The sequence below is a fragment of the Drosophila suzukii genome, chromosome 2R (genome assembly GCF_043229965.1).
Source record: "Drosophila suzukii chromosome 2R, CBGP_Dsuzu_IsoJpt1.0, whole genome shotgun sequence".
NCBI classification, from domain to species: domain Eukaryota; kingdom Metazoa; phylum Arthropoda; class Insecta; order Diptera; family Drosophilidae; genus Drosophila; species Drosophila suzukii.
The window spans coordinates 7,809,713-7,828,277 of NC_092081.1; the positions used below are offsets into that span (position 1 = coordinate 7,809,713).

At 36.1% G+C, this 18,565-nt stretch overlaps 1 protein-coding gene across 18 annotated transcripts in view; it reads left to right on the plus strand.

Annotated features, from left to right (window-relative positions):
* The window catches only part of lola (longitudinals lacking), a 64,775-nt gene that overhangs the window by 29,358 nt on the left and 16,852 nt on the right, over positions 1-18,565 (plus strand). For 3 of the 18 annotated variants that reach the window (XM_017072076.4, XM_017072075.4, XM_017072074.4), the window contains exons 6-7: positions 6,244-6,603; positions 7,055-9,261. The exons of 7 other annotated variants lie outside the window; for them this stretch is intronic. In XM_017072076.4, the coding sequence (XP_016927565.2) occupies positions 6,244-6,603; positions 7,055-8,280 (1,586 nt within the window). In that variant the 3' untranslated portion in view covers positions 8,281-9,261. Of the gene's footprint in view, positions 1-297; positions 512-683; positions 4,572-5,367; positions 5,754-6,243; positions 6,604-7,054; positions 9,262-10,667; positions 13,884-14,215; positions 14,321-14,445; positions 17,238-18,299; positions 18,422-18,565 lie in introns of those variants that run through there. 8 more of the 18 variants (XR_010653700.2, XM_036813207.3, XM_036813192.3 and 5 more) reach the window with 7 other exon arrangements.

Genomic DNA, 18,565 nt, shown 5'->3' on the forward strand with positions numbered 1-18,565 from the left:
TGTAAATATCACCAATTTATTACTATTACTATTTTTAATTTAAAATACACAATGCAAAAAAAAAAAAATTAACTTTACAAAATTCTTTTTAAAAAATTGTTTACAAACTTTCAAAAAATGTGTTTTTTTTTGTATACTGAAATCTTGTTACTTTTTCAAAACCGAAATATATGCTCTAGATGTGTAAGATGTTGGTTAAACCGAATGGAACAAACCGAGACTCATGATATGTATACCTCTCTCTCTCTTTCTTCTCCTTCTATACGAATGATAAACCTATCAAACATAAATTTGTAGCTCCAAGCAGCTATGCCTCCAACTCGAGCCAAACTCCGCCGCCCACTGGGGGCACTTCGGCCAGTTCGGCGCAATCCCTGATCCGCGACTACTGGTACGAGCTTAAGTTCTCCGATCTGTTCAAGTTCATCAATCCGGATGGACGTTACCAGTGCCCGAGATTCAATTGCCTGAAGAGCTACAAGGACGCCAGCTCGCTGCAACGACATATCAGGTGAGTTTTTGTATATCCATCCATATACAGTCGATAGTTATAAACTCGATCTCTTTGTGGTCGGTCTGTCTGATGATGATGACGATGATAATATTGTGTGATACTGATACCTGTCTATTATCTCCCTCTCTCTACATATATATCTCAATCCCCCCGATGTTGTATCCCGCAGATATGAATGTGGTGGACAGAAAAAATTTCGCTGTCTGATGTGCGGCAAAGCATTTTCACAAAGCTCCCACCTAAAACGACACCTTGAGAGCGGTGTCTGTGTCAAATATTACTTATGAGATAATGTTTTCTTTAAAATCAAATAGAATAAGCGTTATCCCAATAGGCAGAAGATCAACTGATCAACTGATCTGATCAAAGTGAAGAACATGAACATGATTATATACACGTATATTACACAACACAGCAAACACAACAAACAAACAAACAAACAAGAAGAACAAATGATATATAGAACAATTAGATAAAACCAAGAACAATTACAAATAACAAACAACAAAACGAATTTATTGGATGCCACATCATTTATAAAGAAAAAGGATTAAAAAAAAAGAAAGAAAGAGAAAACCAACCAATCTATGTATATGTAGTATATATGATGAGAATTATTGTTGAAACTGAGCATTAATGAAACAAACGGAATACTTAGTTAAAGTGCAAGTGAAAAACGTAATATTTAACAAGCTAGAACAACAATATATACACATACATATATATTAAATGCAGTCAGTGAACATTTTATAGGATTTTAGTAAAATGTAAAACCAGATTAACAAAAAAAAAACACCTAAGAAAACCAACAAAAAAATAAGAAACTAAACTAAGGAATAGAACAGAGAGGCAAAACAAACAAACAAACAAACAAGTGTTAAAGAAACAAAACATAAAAAATAAATATAAAAAACAAAACAGAAAACATACACGCAAGGAAGCTAAGAGCAAAACAATTTTAGTCAAACTAACCAAAACTACGTAATTTTAGTTAAAATATATAAATAATATAGAAACTAAACCAAGCAAAACTTAGTGAAATTAACAAATGAGAGAAATGCATATATAACAAACGACAGAAGCAGAAAGAAAACAAACCGAAATGCATATAACAAAACGTACTGTGTTTATTTGTTGCCAAATATATATCTATTATATATATATTTCTAATATATAATATAATTAATACGATTCTTGTTATGCCACACAACCACGAAATTAACTAAACCTGAAATGCGAGAGTGGATGACATCAAAAACAATAAGAACAGAGCAAGAAAATCATCAAAAAATGAGGAACTATATGGTTATTGTTTAAGTTGTTATTATGCCAGGTACACACAGACACACCAACACACTCACACAATCTGCCTATGTACAGTGAAACCTCTGTTGGAGGTCTCACTGTATGTATCCAGTAGATAGTACACTTGAAGTCTCATAGAGTCATCGCGAATGTTTAGCAAAGGCAGATGGTTAAAAAAAAGGGATTGCAGGAAGATTTGTTACATGGTTCCAAGAACAAAAATAGTAAAAAGAGTTTATATACATATATACAAAACATATACATATGAGGAAACAACCACATCTACATAAAAATATACACATATAGAACTATATATATAATGCTATATTAGCAAAAATGTTGTCTGTTGAACCAAAAGGATATTAAGAAAAAGGAAATTGTTAAAAAAAAAAAAAGAAAGTCAGTGAAGATGATATGATGTTGGTTAAAATATACTCACATCGCCAAATATAATTGTATATGTATGAGTGGGTGTGTGTGCGGGTGTGCGTGTGTGTGTGTAACCTTGTGCGTGTGAGTGTGCCAATCGGTTAAAAAGATTTTGTACCAGAACAAAAAAAAATAAGAAAAAACAAGAAATAGAACATTTTGTGCCATTAGAAATTCTCCACCAAAACTGAAAATAAAAAATTCAATGCTTTAGAGAAGAGACGAAGCCATAGATGAGATCGAACAATATACTCACATATAGATATATATATATGATGTAAACCAATATGATTTGTTGTTGCATTCGAAGACGATAAACGATTCTGTTGACAAGTGTAATTTATAGTACATTTTCGTTGTTAGTTCAAAGATTGATTTTAGTGAAATTTTTGACGGCAAAAGTGACAACTAAATGCTATGAGAGTGCCATTATCAAACAAATTTTTAATATATACATATATATATATTAAATGATAAATTATTGAAATTATACGAGAAAATATATATAGTTATATAACCTAAGCAGGAGGCAACTAAACATAATTTCTAGTTAGGAACGCAGTTAGAAGGAAGTTGGAGGAGCGCAGGATGATATATATTGTTTGTTGCTTGTTGATTGTTAATCTTTGGGTTGCAGATAATAAACCTAAGCATATATGCAAAATACATACATGTATATGACAGTACAATAAACAAATATTATATAAAAATACAAAATACAGAATACAGAAAACCAACAGCAATAGAATACTGTATGAACTCGAATGAACTAGACAATTATACACAGTATAAAGGAAGATAAAAAACGAATGAAAATCAATTATAGTGAAGTACTAAAACTGCGCTTTAAGACCGTATTGACACTAAACCAAATCCCCAAAACGACTGAACCTGGCATATATAAAATTCAGCTAGTGATATATGAAAAATAAAATTCGTTACTTTAGGCAACTATCGTTTTTTGACCCAATTTGCAGCCTTTTCAGTCGACGGGAATTTGATTTTAGTGTCAATCATCGGTATTAGCACATGTTCACCTCCTCTCCCCCGTAACTAACCAAATACCAAAGGCAAATTTTTGATTGATTTAATTCAATTTGGTTACAAAATTCTGCCACAAGTGCAATGCTTCAAAAGTTTGTTGACAATTTGTCTTGTGCGGCTATTTGCCAAAGTCAATTTTTGAAATGAATAGTCTAAAGATGATATCCCCCCTCCAAAAAAAAAGAACACTACCAAGCGAACAAGACAAATTGTGGGACTCTTTGAAGAAAATAGGGAAAATATTTCTTTCAAATTAGTTGAAATTTTAATTGAGAATTATTCGCTTTACCCGTATGATTTATGTTTTTTGTTAAACTAATTTACTAAGAACCTTGTTGCGCGTAGCTAAATTATTATTATTATTTTTTGCTGTTAAAGTTTAGAGATAAAGGGAAAAAGAAACATGGAATGTTTCGAAATAACTTTTTTGTTAAATCGTTTTTCTTTAAATTAGTTGTAACACTGTTTTAATATTATTACACATACAAATATATATATATCGTTTCACATTAATTTAACCAAGAGAACTCTTTATGTTTTAACTTTTGTTATATTGTTAATTAATATTTATCGACTAAGAGCAGAAAATTGTTTGCGAAAAAACATGAAACATGAAAAAAAATTAGAGTTAACTATGTAAGTTACAACATAATGAACAAAATATACTCCAAAGAAACCAACCAAAAATATATATATATACACACATATATACAAGGACATATACATATACCAATATATATATATTTTAGACGAAAAACTGAACAAAGTAAAAAAAACAGCAACCAGACAAGAAAAAGTTTTAGTAAAAGTGTATTTGGAACAAAGAAATTGCCATAACAGTCTAAAAGGATTAACGGATATATATATTATATATATATACATTATATATATAATCAAACCAAAAACAATAATTACCAGAACAACAAGAACAACCAAGAACAACAAGCCGTAAGGAAAGTTTAATTGTAACGAAAGTTGTTTATTTTTTGTAGCGTAATATTTAACAACAATGAAACCGAGTAAATTGATAAATGATATATACATATATTTATTGTTAACGAAACCACGGAAAAGGCGAAATTATGAAACAAATTTATACAAGAATAATAAATGAAAAATAAACAGAGAAAAAGCAAGAAATACTTTCATTGACGAAGAAGCTGATATTGTTAGTACCTTAAAAATGAAATGAAATAAAATAAAAACCAATTAATAATTATTAATAATTGTAATAACAAGCGGTAGGATTAAACAATGAACAAACAAAAAAAAACAAAAACCAGATTTGATGTAACCAAAAAAACCAAGCTAAGACCATTTGGGATTATGTTTTAATTTTTCGAGAAACCATTTAACCCCAAAAATTGTTATTTTTGCGAAAACTGAACAAATGGCATTATATATGGAATCGTTTATATACACATTGTTTGAAGAAAGTGGTAACAGAAAAAAAAAACAAACAAACAACAAGAATAATAAAGATTGATATTGAAATGTTGAAACCCCAAAAACAAAACCAAGGCCATTAATTATTATTTTCGGGGAATTTTGTTGGGGGTCGCCAGGTTGTGTTTGTCTGAATTAATCAGTTTTCCCTACTTACAGATCATCATAGACGAGTCGGGTCAAGAGTCAGGTCAATGGTTTGTTATATAACCATTGCTACCGTTACGCCCTAGTAGACGGTACTACCTGCAACTGTGGGCCAAATTCTTGCCTGAAATAAAAACAAGTTTATACCAATGTTTTTTTTTTAAGTTTAAACAAATTTGTAAAACACAGTGTTATTGGAACGGTAAGATTTTTTCAAATTGTTTTTTGACTTTTTTGGTTTAGTTTTAGATTGTAACCCTTAGAGCTACCGATGTAACTTTCTGCTACAAAACTATCTATCGCTGTGCAAATGAACTGGTAGTTGGTTATACAAAAACATGCATACATATATCATACATATAGCATATCCCATATCAGACCCCATATGATTTTTGTTATGATTTCGATACCATGATAAAAATACCTTTTGTAAAGTCACAAATTCTCTAACCTATTTCGTTTCTTTCTCGCAACTCTTTTAGAAAATGCCTGGACTATATCCGTGAAATCGGTCACCTCGCTGAACAATGTCTCACCGTCGAATAACTCGCACATTTGTCCACGCTGTGAGAAGGCCTATACGTACAAGAAGAACCTCTCGAGGCATCTGCGCTATGAGTGTGGTCACCTGCCCACGGAGAAGTGTCGCCATTGCTCCTATGTGGCGCGATACAAGCATAGTCTCAATATGCACTTAAAGACGCAGCATCCGGAGCACTTTAGTGATACATCCTTGGGTTCCTTGGGCTCGAGCGAGGGTTCCCGTGATAGACGGGGAGTTTCCAGAGTTTTGGGCCGTTCCCTAGCCCGTGGTCTCTTTGATTCATCGTCTCAGGGGGGCAAAGTTCCTTGATTAACTTAATTTCTTAGTTCTTAATCCGATCTCGGTCAGGTGAGTTATCCATCGAGGGGGAATGAAAGAGAGAACCGCCTTCTAATGTTAATAAAAAATGCCTTTTTGTAACCAAAATTGAAACGTGTCATTATTGAATTCTTCTATAGTCCTTAAGTTAGTTAAGCTTTTTTAATTAGGGGCACGGTTTTTATTCCTTTTTTTGGCTGTGGTATATATTTTGTTTGTCCTTGGTTCTCATTTAATTGTGCTGTACAGCAAACACAACCCACCAACACACACTTTAATTTTAAGATTTATATTTTAAGAACTAAAAACGGAAACCGAAAAAATTGTTTGCTTGTTTTTAGCGAGTTAAGATGCAACTGAAATAATAATAAAATAAAACAAAAAAGAGTTCAAAAGGATTACTATTAGTGACAGGAGCTGAGCTTAACTACTTCCACTAAGCGGTAAATTTGTAAAACACCAACTTTTACTAACCTTCAATCATTCGCCTCTGCAGCATCCAAGCAGGACAAGGGCGAGCAGACCGAGGGAACCCAGGATGAGTTCGAGCTGGACGACTGTTTGCTGGAGAGCAATGACATAGTGATCACCCAGAACAAGGATGGATTCGTGCTGCATGTGAAGAAGTTGGGCAACATAACGGCCGCCAAGCTGGAGGAGAATCAGCAGGCGGCAGCGGCACAGCAACAACAACAACAGCAGGTCCAAGCGGCGGTCACCGTCACCGGTCCAGCTGGCCAGCCAACGCCGACAATCACGGAACTCTTGAACGCCGCAGCCGCCTCACATTCGGATTCAAAGCCCACGCTCACCACTCTGACCAGCACGCCCATCAAGTTGCCTTCCTCGGAATGCGGTAAGTCCATATATTGACTTGTTTTTAACCATAAATGTAGTGAATGAGAAAGGCAAGTGAGATGTCTGTGGAAATAACCAGAGTATCTATGAGATACATATACATTTATACTCATACTTATTTCTTAGATATTTCAAGTTATAACTTATGTTATTATATGGCTTATAACTTGAAAAGAAATATATTTAACCCTTGCCTTAAACAATGAAATGATTACAAACTAGTTAATATATAAATTCTTAGAAAAACAGAGATCTTTCATAAAAAACTGAGAAAATATAACTTTTTTGCCTTGAAAACATTTCTTAAAATATAAAAATACATTAAAAAAAATACTAAAGAGTATTTTCGTATCTAGAAGAATTTAATAAACGAATGTCTTACATAAATATTATATTTAAACTTTCATTTTACTAATAAAATCTTTTTTTATATTCTCTCCCAATTGCAGAGCTTATCAACATTAAGAAAATTATACCGGCAACCACAACAATTGCCACCCATCATGCGCACACAAGCTCGACCATCATACATCCGCATCACATCATTCAGCATGTGTCCCAGGAGCCGCATCACCAGGAGCACCATCAGCAGCATCAGACAATTCACATCGAGGAGGTGCCGCAGACATCGCAACAGCACCATCAGCAGCAGCAGCAACAGCATCACCATCAGCTTCAGACGGCCCAACCGACCCACACCCAAGTACAAAGCATAATCACCACCCATCCGGGTCAGACTATCAACCTGGTGGGTCTGCGTAATGTGCAACTGGCCGACTCGAAGCCCATTGCCTCGCGGATACGGTATTCGCGTGGCAAGATAATTGGCCCCACGGTGCAGAATCTGCAGATCGTAGAGACGCACGAGGCCATCCAGCATCAGCATCACGAGCTGTCCGATGGCACCAAGTATGAGATTAGCGAGATCGATCTAAACAACCCGAATGCATCGGCAGCGATCATTAGTGATCTAGTGAAGTATGCCGAGATCGATGACATAGAGCTGCCGGACGGCACAAAGATTGGAATTGGCTTTGCGCCCTCGGAGATCACTGAGCATATGCAGACCTCGGGCGGAGAAACGCACATAACCACCATCGAGCACGAGCCGCAGGAGCTGCAGACAGTGCATCAGCACGAGCAGACACAGCAGACGCATCACATCCACACGGGCCAGCTGCAGACGCACCACATCCAGACGGTGGTGCAGTCGAGCAGTAGCCAGCAGCAGCACGATCAGCAGCAGCATCATCATCACCAGAGCACCATTGAGCTGCATGAACAGGACGACGATGGTGTGGAGACCATTTTGCCCGAGGAGCTGGGCATGCACGATTCGAGCAAGAGCTACACTATTCTAACCACGCGGCCAATGAAGGAGGAGTCGGAGCACGATCCGACGGGCATGACCTATGAACTGTCGCTGAGCGACTCATCTTTGGGTCCTTGTGATGATCCCGAGTCACGGTATGTGTGCCGCCATTGCGGCAAGAAGTATCGCTGGAAGTCAACGCTGCGTCGCCACGAGAATGTCGAGTGCGGCGGCAAGGAGCCGTGTCATCCGTGCCCCTACTGCAGCTACAAGGCCAAGCAGCGGGGCAACCTGGGAGTCCATGTGCGCAAACATCATCCGGAGAAGCCGCAGCTGGAGAGCAAACGAGGCCGCAAGATCTAAGCGAATGTTGTAAACAAATGCACCGGTGGTGTGAGTACACAACAATTGTTGAGTGTAAACAATTAACCATTTTCGAGTTATAGACCAGTTTCATTATTATTATTAAAATCTATTCTGTATCATTTTTTATAAACGTGTACACTCTATTTAATCTTAAAGTTCTTATTTGTTGATTATTTTTATTAAGTTTATAAGTCGATTTCCCACGGTTCTCAAAAATAACCTATACATTTCGATAAAACAAAAGCAGAAACTCCGTACTGTGTGCACTCAATTTAATTTCACTAGGCTTTAACATTTATGTCTTCACATTTAGTATAATTGGTTATGTATATCGTTTGATTTATCGTAATTTTCAAAATTACAAAAAAAAACAAAGCCCCAAAAAACAGTCGACAAAATTGAAACAAGAACTTTAATCAATGTGCAAGTATTTTCATGGAAATAACACAAAGAATATAGCAGCAACTATATTAATGGAAAATAGATTAACATTAAGTATAATTAACAACTTATTTCTGTATGTTTGTGTGCGTGCTCTCAAAAAAATAAAACAACAAAAAAAACTGAGTTATTTAGGACAATCTTACATAACTGATGAAACAACCTGGAAATTAATTTTATTGCAATTCAACGTTTTCGGAGAAAAGTGCACATAAATTTCATTTTTTAAAATCAGTAAATAGTTAATAGCACCTATTTAAGAAAAAAACTAACCGACAAAAGATAAATTGGAGAGAATTGTAAAGTTATCTAAATTGGAGGCTTACAAAATTCACTTTGTAGAAACTTGTTTTCAATACTTTATATATAAAATATATGGAAAAAATCATAAAAATATGTGAAAGCTAGGAAGTTATACTACTGTATATTACAAACCCTAAACACTTTACTCGAACTTAGTAAAATTGAATGTACATCTGAATATCTGAGTAAAACTTTGAAACATATTTTCGCAGATAAAGTTAAATACAAAATACACAACAAATTCTAAACATATGTATTAGAACAATATATATTTAAATATAAATACGTCTTTTTGCAGTTTTTGTGTGTAAATCAATTAATTGATTGAAATTAAACATTTATTATGAATACTTATCTATAGAAATTATATTTTGAAAAATAGTTTGTAAAAACAGAAGGTCAAAATAAAATTATATAAAAACGACAAAACCAAATTCGAAGCTTTGATGTTTGTGTTAGGAACAATAAAGTTTTGCAAAGAGCCCATACTAACATATTTCTCTTTCCAGGTGACAGATGAGACTTCAACCAGATATTGGCACTCAGAGTTAGCTAGCCAGCACTTCTAGTCTAATCTAATATAATCTTTTCCGAGCATACCTAATATATTTCTCTTTTCTTTTAGATTCACCCTGGGACCGGAACTTGGATTGGGACCTGTGAATCCTGCCAACCATCCGAATTGAGCTAAACTTAAGTAAAAACAAGCCAAAAACAATTGTAAAGGGAACAATTGCCATAATATTCCTATACTCTATTATGTCTAAGAGCCCGAAATTTAAACGTTCGTTTCTGTATGCCACTAAAAAGTAACCAGACCCGAATCGAACCTGAACCTGAACCACCACCTGAATCCATATTCCCAGCCGTGTTTATCGATGTGTTCAAGCAAAATCAATGAAAAAAAAAAAACAGCAACTGCCAAAAAACCCACCCCAAGCAGCACTCTCCAGCCTACAGTTCAATTAATTTAGTTATCTTCTTTTTAGTTTTTTAAATTTATTTTTAAAATAAATATGTTTACACCCTGCACTAATTGGCCTTAATTTGCTCAACGTTTTATTGAAGAGAGTTTTCTTTTTATCTTACCTGTTTAACTGTATATATGTTTATTATTTTGTACTCTAATTTTGAATCATGCCACGACTTCCTAATGCTTTTTATCCTCACCATATATATACATCTATATATATATATATATATATATATATATATATATATATATATAATATATTCACCTCCTAAATGCTTTGACTAATTATTTTTGCTTTGCATCATCCAGATTATCATCATCCCAGACAAATCCTCCACTCTCATTTCTGTGTGTGTCTCTCTGTGTTGGTTACCCACCCAGCTTGATCTAACAGCCAAATCCAAAACCCTAAGTGTTAAGTCTGTTTTTTGACTTGTAATTTTTTTTCTTGATTTACATGAGTATCTCTCTTGCAGTTGTCCTGTGTCCAGTCAAAAGTAATTCTATTTATTTTTCGTTCTTCTTTTCTTTTGTTTTTCTTTTCTCGTTTTTATTTTCATATGTTGTGCGCGCTGCAAACCCCCCACAAACAAAAACATAAACTAAACAAACTACAAACTACAAATTCCATTCCAAAAAAAAAAAACACCTGAACTTGATAACCTAGATCTGAGTATTACGCGCATAGCCGGACTCACATGGAACGAGTGGAACGCCCGCCTGGCCATGCCTCTGGTGACCCTGCGCGAAGGTGCCCAGCCCCTGGTCTTTCCCACCGATCTCTCGGTGGACAAACAGCAGGCAGCGACAGCAGGAGGATTGAGTGCCAAGGATTCGTTGAGCTCTAGTGGCCGAAAGACGCCCACGGATGTGTCTTGCAAGAGTGAGCCAAGGGCTGCCTCCACCCCGGCCAGAATTCACAGCAGTAGCAATCACAGCAGTAATGGCAAGCCCACGAAAACCAGTAGCGGTGGCAAATTGAAGCATCTAAGCGAGGAGGAGGCCACCGCACTGATGCTCAAAGCTGTGGCCGAGAAACAGGCAGCCGCTGCTGCCGGCACCGAGCTGAGTTTTGGCGAGGATCAGGCCAGTTCGGGCAATGGCGGCAATAGCAGCGACTATCCGGCCACACTGAGTGGAGCCGTGACCTTTGCGGATGTTGGCGGCCCAGCTGGACTATGCCACATCAACATCCTGAACAGCATCAGCGCCATGAATAATCTGATTAGCGGCAGTACGGCGGCGGGCGTGGGCATGTCCACGGGCTCGGTATCCGGATCGGGATCGGGTCAATCGCCCTCGAACAACAGCGGCGGTGGCAACAGCATGCTGGGCGGTGCGGACAACGGTGCTGGACACCCGTGTCCCGTCTGCGGGCGAGTCTACAAGCTCAAGTCCTCGCTGCGCAATCACCAGAAGTGGGAGTGCGGCAAGGAGCCGCAGTTCCAGTGCCCGTTCTGCGTCTACCGGGCCAAGCAGAAGATGCACATTGGCCGGCACATGGAGCGCATGCACAAGGAGAAGTTCAAGCTGGAGGATGTGAAGAGTTATGCCGGTTCCGGTGGTTTGGATGGCGACAGCAGTGGAGCCACCGCGGCAGCGGTTTCCGTGGCAGCGGCTGCAGCTGCTCTGGCCAGCGGAGTGGAACTGCATCCGCACTTCTCGTAGAGAAAAGCTCTACTTTGATAGAAGTCTTGTACAAACAAAAGTTAACGTTGATCAGTTATTAATGTTGAGAAAGGCGACCAACTAAAAAAAAATCAGAATCAGGGATATTAAAAACGAAAGGAAATTACATAAGAAGTAAAAAAAAAAGAAATAATCACACACCAAGCTCTCGGGAAAACGGAATCAGTGTGCCAAATTAAGCTTAAACAAAAAAGAAAAAAACATATGAGAAAAAACAAAATGAGATAGTTTTGTAAGATGCCTGGATGTTTCGAAAATGAGAAAAACGTGTTCGAATGGACCGCAAAACAATTTGTTGCAAAGCACAAAAATTTACGCCATTTCACATAAAATAATTTTTTGTTATTGTTATTAATTGTTTACACGAGACCGATTTGAAAATCTATAATTTTTTATTATTTCATGCAAAACAGCAAAGTGATCAGTAAAATGATTTTACACAAAAACAATTTTAGATATTGCAACATTCCACACAAAACGTAAAAAATGAAAGACAAAAATTGTACAATGAAACGGTTAAGAATTATTCAATAATAGCATAGGTTTATATATTATTAATATATATAAAAATATATATATACTAATATATAATTTAGAAACAGTAGCAGTAGCAAACTCAGTGGATAAAAAGGAAAACTCAGACCATATTAAGATATTACTCGCTAAGAGAAACCAATCAATTAATTAAACCAGAAGGGTTCTTATTCAAGTACAGCCAGGAAATAGGAGAAACTTCGGCTTGATAGTCAAATTCCCAGTGGGGTTTTGTAAAGAGAGTTAAAAATATAAGCTAAAGCCGAAGTTTTCCCTACAGAGGTACTGGTAGAACCCAATGGGAGATATTCAGTACAGAGTGCCAAACAGATTCAATTTAGGTTCCCATACAGCCAGTCAGTCAGTAACCAGCCTCTTCAAACAACATTTTACCTCAAGTGGAAATATTTTGCTATTATAACGATGTCTTAGGCTAGAGGAGAAAAACATTCACTAAGCTCAGCAACTTTTTTAATAGAATTGAATGTGTAGGCGAGGCGAGACGTTTGATAGTCAACGGAGAAAGTGCCTTGAAAAATTAATGGAAAAACATAAGCAATTTGCAAACATTTTATTTAAAAAAATCTATGATAAATCAATATTCGTAATTGTTTAAAGCCATATGAAGTAGGTTAAGGCAGGAATTTAAGTGAAAAGTCAACCAACCTGGAGGAGGTCGGGATTTAAATGGTTTATTTTATTAGACATTTAAACTCAGGTACTTAGTGAGGGCAAGACCCAAATTCCAAAACGATAAAAACTAAAAAAAAGAATACCACAAAAATTCAGTAGCTGAGCTACCACAATAGCAACCACAGAAAAATCAACAACCAACAGAACACCGCCACAAAATACGTCACATGCACTTTATTTATTATTATTTTGATAACTTATGAATATATGGTATGAATGTGTGTGTTTTTTTATTTTATACTTTTATGCTGCACATTTATAAGTAGTCAAGTGTAATTTATTTTTATTTTCTTGCTTTCCACTACAACGAAATACATTCCATAGATGATTTTATTAAGCTTTAATTAAAAAAAAACGACGACAAACTACAAACATTCACAAGAGCAGATAAAAAACTAAACCCAAACAGAAATGTGCGGCCAGTAAAACTGTGCAACAAAAACAATTATTTTTAGATCTATAATTATTTAATACTTTTTTAAAGACATAGAACCAGAGGAGGAAGACGAAAAATCTCGAATGCTTACGTATAAAACATAATTTCTTTAAGAAACTAAAGTTCTTAAATAAAAAAAATAAACATTGGTTATATAATTGCGGTGTTGGGCTAAGTTTAGCGACTCTTTATACAATGAAGAATAAACGAAACAATTTCTAAAATTCCAAAATCGAAACATTATGGCAAAAGTGGAAAATTTCAAATTTTCTAATAACAATATTGTTGAACAATAGGAAAACGCAAAAACTATATAAATAGAGGATAATTTTATATAAAATAAAAACACTTAATAAGACAAAAAATACTCATTAAACAAACAGAATTAGCATACCCTTATATATATAATATATATATTTAATTTTTCTATGAATTGTTTGTAAAACTTTTTTGTAAATTGATAAAAAAAAAACCCAAATTCAATGTGAAAAATATACAAATTCCATGTAATAAAACGCAAAAGAAACGAAAGTTGTTTGCAATAGTGAGTTGATAATTAATTTATTTACGTCTAAGCTGATTACGTCTTATTTTTTACACACAGATTTTAGTAGCGTTTTATTTACTGCTTGTAAGTATTGATTTTATTTTATATATATAATAATACACAAAGTTTTATTTCATTTTTTGAAACATTTTATTTCCAAAACACACAAATTAAAAAATAAACAAAAATGGTTAGGGCATCATTTCAAGGATAGGCACACATAAAAAAAAAAGTTATTTTAAAAAGTTTAATACTACTTTTGTTGTAAATATATATGATTACTAATGTAAAATATTATATTACTTGACATTTACAGATGAAAGTGGCCAAGTCGAAGGTGGCGAGTCCAGGATTCGAGTGCGTAACTGGCTTATGCTGGCCGACAAGTCCATCATCGATAAGTCCGCTGATGAACCTTCAGGTATTTTTCTGCACTGACTGCTTTACTCTTATTCCTTATATATGATTTTATTAAGTTTTTAATTTACAAATTGTGATTTCTTTGTATTTTTGAACTTTTCCAATAACTTTGTTTTCTTTTTACAGTCTTACATTTTGTTTTGTTGCTGAGCACACACAGACACATCATACGTTTTTTATGTATTTTATTACGATTTTATACATTTCTCATACATTGGCAAAATGAACTAACTTTAAACATTCCGAATTTCTATTTCATGACTAACCAAAATCAAAATCAAAAATCGTCAATAAAAAACTAACTATCAGACAAACTAACTCAGTCCAAAAAGTCACCCACAAACGATGCTAAAACCACTAACAACAAGTCATCGACGCCGATCCGGCCCAGAAATCCGACGACGAGCACTACATCCACATCCACGTCCACGGCGGCAGCGGCAGCAGCAACAATTGCAGCCAAGCAGCAGGCGGCAGCGGCCATTGCCAGCAGCAACATCAATAACAACAACAGCAGCAGCAACAGCCTGACCCAGACGCTGACCCAAACGGTGACCCGTATTGGGAGCATTGGACGCACAACCATTGCCTGCATCACGCCGGCAAACAATGGCAACCAGAATGGCTCCTCGAGCAACTGCAATGTGGATGCCGCATCGGCCGCTGCTCTGGCGGCTGCTGGCGTGGAACTGGACAGCATCGATGACACCATGACCGAGGTGATTGTGAAGATCGAGAATCCGGAGAGTATGTTGCCGATCCATGAGGATGACGAGGAGGACGAGGCCGTTTGTAATGAGGCTCTGGAAGATGAGAATACCTTTGACTATGACCTGAAGCTGGGCAGTCCATTGTCGTGGACCTATGATGCGGTCAAGATCGAGAACGAGGAGTTCGAGGACAGCTATCTAATGGACAACGATGATGATGATGATGACCTGCTGACCACGGCGGCGGCCACCCAAAAGCATGCCAAGCAATCGAATGACAAGCAAATGGCTGGCTCCCTGGCCACCGGAGGTGGTGGTGGTGGTGTGAAAAAGATCGTTTTGAGTGCTCAGCAGCAGCAGCAATTGCTCGAACAGCAGCAACATCTGCAGCATTTACAACTCCAGCCCACCAGTCAGTCGCTGCAGATTAAGTTGCCCGCCATACCAGCCACCATAACGACGATTTCGGCGGCGCCCAAGCAAATGATGTCGGCGGCGGGAACAAGTGGTGGTACGCTTACCGCGGCCAACTGCACGCTGATGAGCAGCGGTAACAAGCTGGGACTGGGAGCCATGAAGGGCCAGAATCTTGACCTGCACTGGTCGCACTCGGATGACAATCGCTATCGCGTCCTCGTCCAGAATAAGCGCACACGCAAGGAGTCTTTGGAGCACTCCGCCGACATGATCTACAATGCGGACATCGAGAAGCCATGGGTGTGTCGCAACTGCAATCGCACCTATAAGTGGAAGAACAGTCTCAAGTGTCATTTGAAGAACGAGTGCGGTCTGCCGCCTCGCTATTTCTGCAGCAAGATGTGTGGTTATGCCACCAATGTCCATAGCAATCTGAAGCGTCACCTGAACACCAAGTGTCGGGATCGCGAGAAGGATGCGGAGGAGGAAAAGAAACCGATGCCAGGTGGCAATATGCCAGTGGTCATGGGTGTGGGCAATGGATCCGTCGTTCCGGTTAGCAACAGCAGTAACAACAACAACGGCGGCAGCAGCACCACCAGTAGCACCTATACCTTGGTGTTCCAGAATGACAGTGCTTAAGGAGAGACTTGGACTTGTACAAAATGCAGGCCGCGGCTGAATAACGGCTTTTGGAAACGAATCTTCTGCTAGTGCAAATCTTGGTTACTCCTTCACGTTGACTTTAGGGGACCTCCCGGATCTCTGGACCCCATGGATCTCTGGAGCCCGTTTACAATTTCTTTATTTTCGTTGAACGAAGCCGGTGATGCCGTGGAAACTAGGAGTAGTTTGCAATACATTGAACAAAAAAGACATGCAAGAACAAAAAATATTGTATTGCTTTAGCGAATTCTCACAAAAAAAAAAACAAAACCAAAAATTAAATTTAAACTTCATATAAATATGTGTAAATTTTTTCCCAGAAAAAAAAACAAACAAAAAATGAAAAAAACAAAACCAAAGCAAAAAGAAAATTATATAAACTAGTCATCAGCTAAAATTGTTTTAAGTGTGCTACAAAAAAAACCAAAACCACAAGAACAAGCAAAAGAAAAGGGAAACTTTTGTAATAATTATTTAAATAAAAGAAACCCAAAACTATATGCATGGCATGAACATAAAGCAAATGCCCCTCCAAAGATACTTAATAATGATAATGATAAACTTTTTGAGTTCGTATTATGTTTGCATACGCAATAATTTTTTTAATTTGTTAGAAACATTTTTAAAGAATTTATTTCTGGTCATTAAGTTATGCTTATATAATAATACTATAATTATTAACTAAAAACGATTATCTAGTCAAAACGAAACGATAATATGATATAATATTTTCAATTTTAGACAAAAATTAAACCTAATTGATAATGACGAATGTTTATAAAGTTTAATTCGAAATATCATCAGCGCATGTATGCTTTGAAAATTGTTAGATTTAATGAACAGAATCACGACGAATCAGATCCGGCACTGACATTCCGAGAGTTGTACCCTCAAATTACCTTACCAAATTGTAATGTAAACGAAAAAAAGAATGACAAATACCTCTATAAAGTTGAAAGAGAGAATACCATTATATTAATTGAGTACGATTATAACTATGTATTTCCCATAAACTGATGAATCGTAATTATTGCCGGCTAAATGTATTTAAAACCAAGACACACAACCCCAAAAAGAAAATTCGAAATACAATTAAAAGCAAATGTCAAAAACAAAATACCAAAACCCCATGTTGTACTTATTTTATGAAAACATTTCCACAATCCACATCATACAGGTAGAACTCGATCGCCATTCCATATCTACCACATCCTATCCCCCTCCTCCATCCGACAATTCTTAGGCAATACGATCCTTTGCTTAGAATCTATACTAATCAGATCTATATTTCAGGTGGATGGATTGATGTGATGTTGATGATGAAGATGATGATGATGAAGATGTTGGTCTTGACTGATGAACGCCAGCAAAACAACGCGATTCATGGTGTTGCCTCTTCCCTCTCTTATTGTTGTTTGCATGCTTAACTACTACAACCTATATGAAAACTATTTATACAATATAGATATGCATAACTATGTATCCTTCTACTTAGACCTTATATATACTATACATATGTATTTGTTAGATGAAGTAACTATAATTTACATAACTATGTATGAGACCTATTAGATTTGTAGTTTGATCTTTTTTTGTTATACTCCATTCGTTTGTATTGCCGAAGGTTTAACTTTAAGTTTCTTTTACCAATCTATCTATCTGTCTTCTTCTTAGCGATTGTGAAGCGTATAAAACTGATTACTATACATAGCATTACATTTATTTAAAAATTAAAACATGAAAATGAAACAAAAGAAAAACTTAGTTTGTATAGAATTATTTTTTACAACTATTCATTACTTCTACCGAGAACTTATAATTTTACTTGACTATTGTATTATGATTTCCCTTACATTTAAATATTGCATGCGTATTTCTAAAAAAGTGATAAAGCGAGCAGAGAACACTTTATGAACTGGAAACCGGGATGAGATTTCCAAGTTCTTCGAGTACAACCATCCTCCCCTCCTCTAGAATTATTAAGTGTTTATTGTCACTAACCACCCAACACATAATTCCCAAATATTTATTCAAAAAACGATGTTTTTGAAGCCATTTATCACTTGTAACTTGAACAAAAAGTTGTTGTTTATTTTTGCTTAGCTCTCTCAAAATGTTTTACTCAACATTTTCGATGTACTCATTGTGTTTTTAATTTAATATTTAATAAAAAATTTACTTTTGCAGCCTACTTACACAAGCTCACAAAAACACACACACATGCACACAGAAACACTGACATCTACACAGAACACACACACACACACCAATCCAGTTCACTCCACTCCATATAGCACCATGTCCTCACTAAAGCAACATACCTAACTCAAAAACAAGAAAACAAAAGACTCTAAACAACTACGGTAAAACTTCATATTTTATTTATTTCCAGTTAGTAATAGGTCTTTTTATGATTTCTATCCAATCCAAAAATTAAAAAAAAAAACAAATCT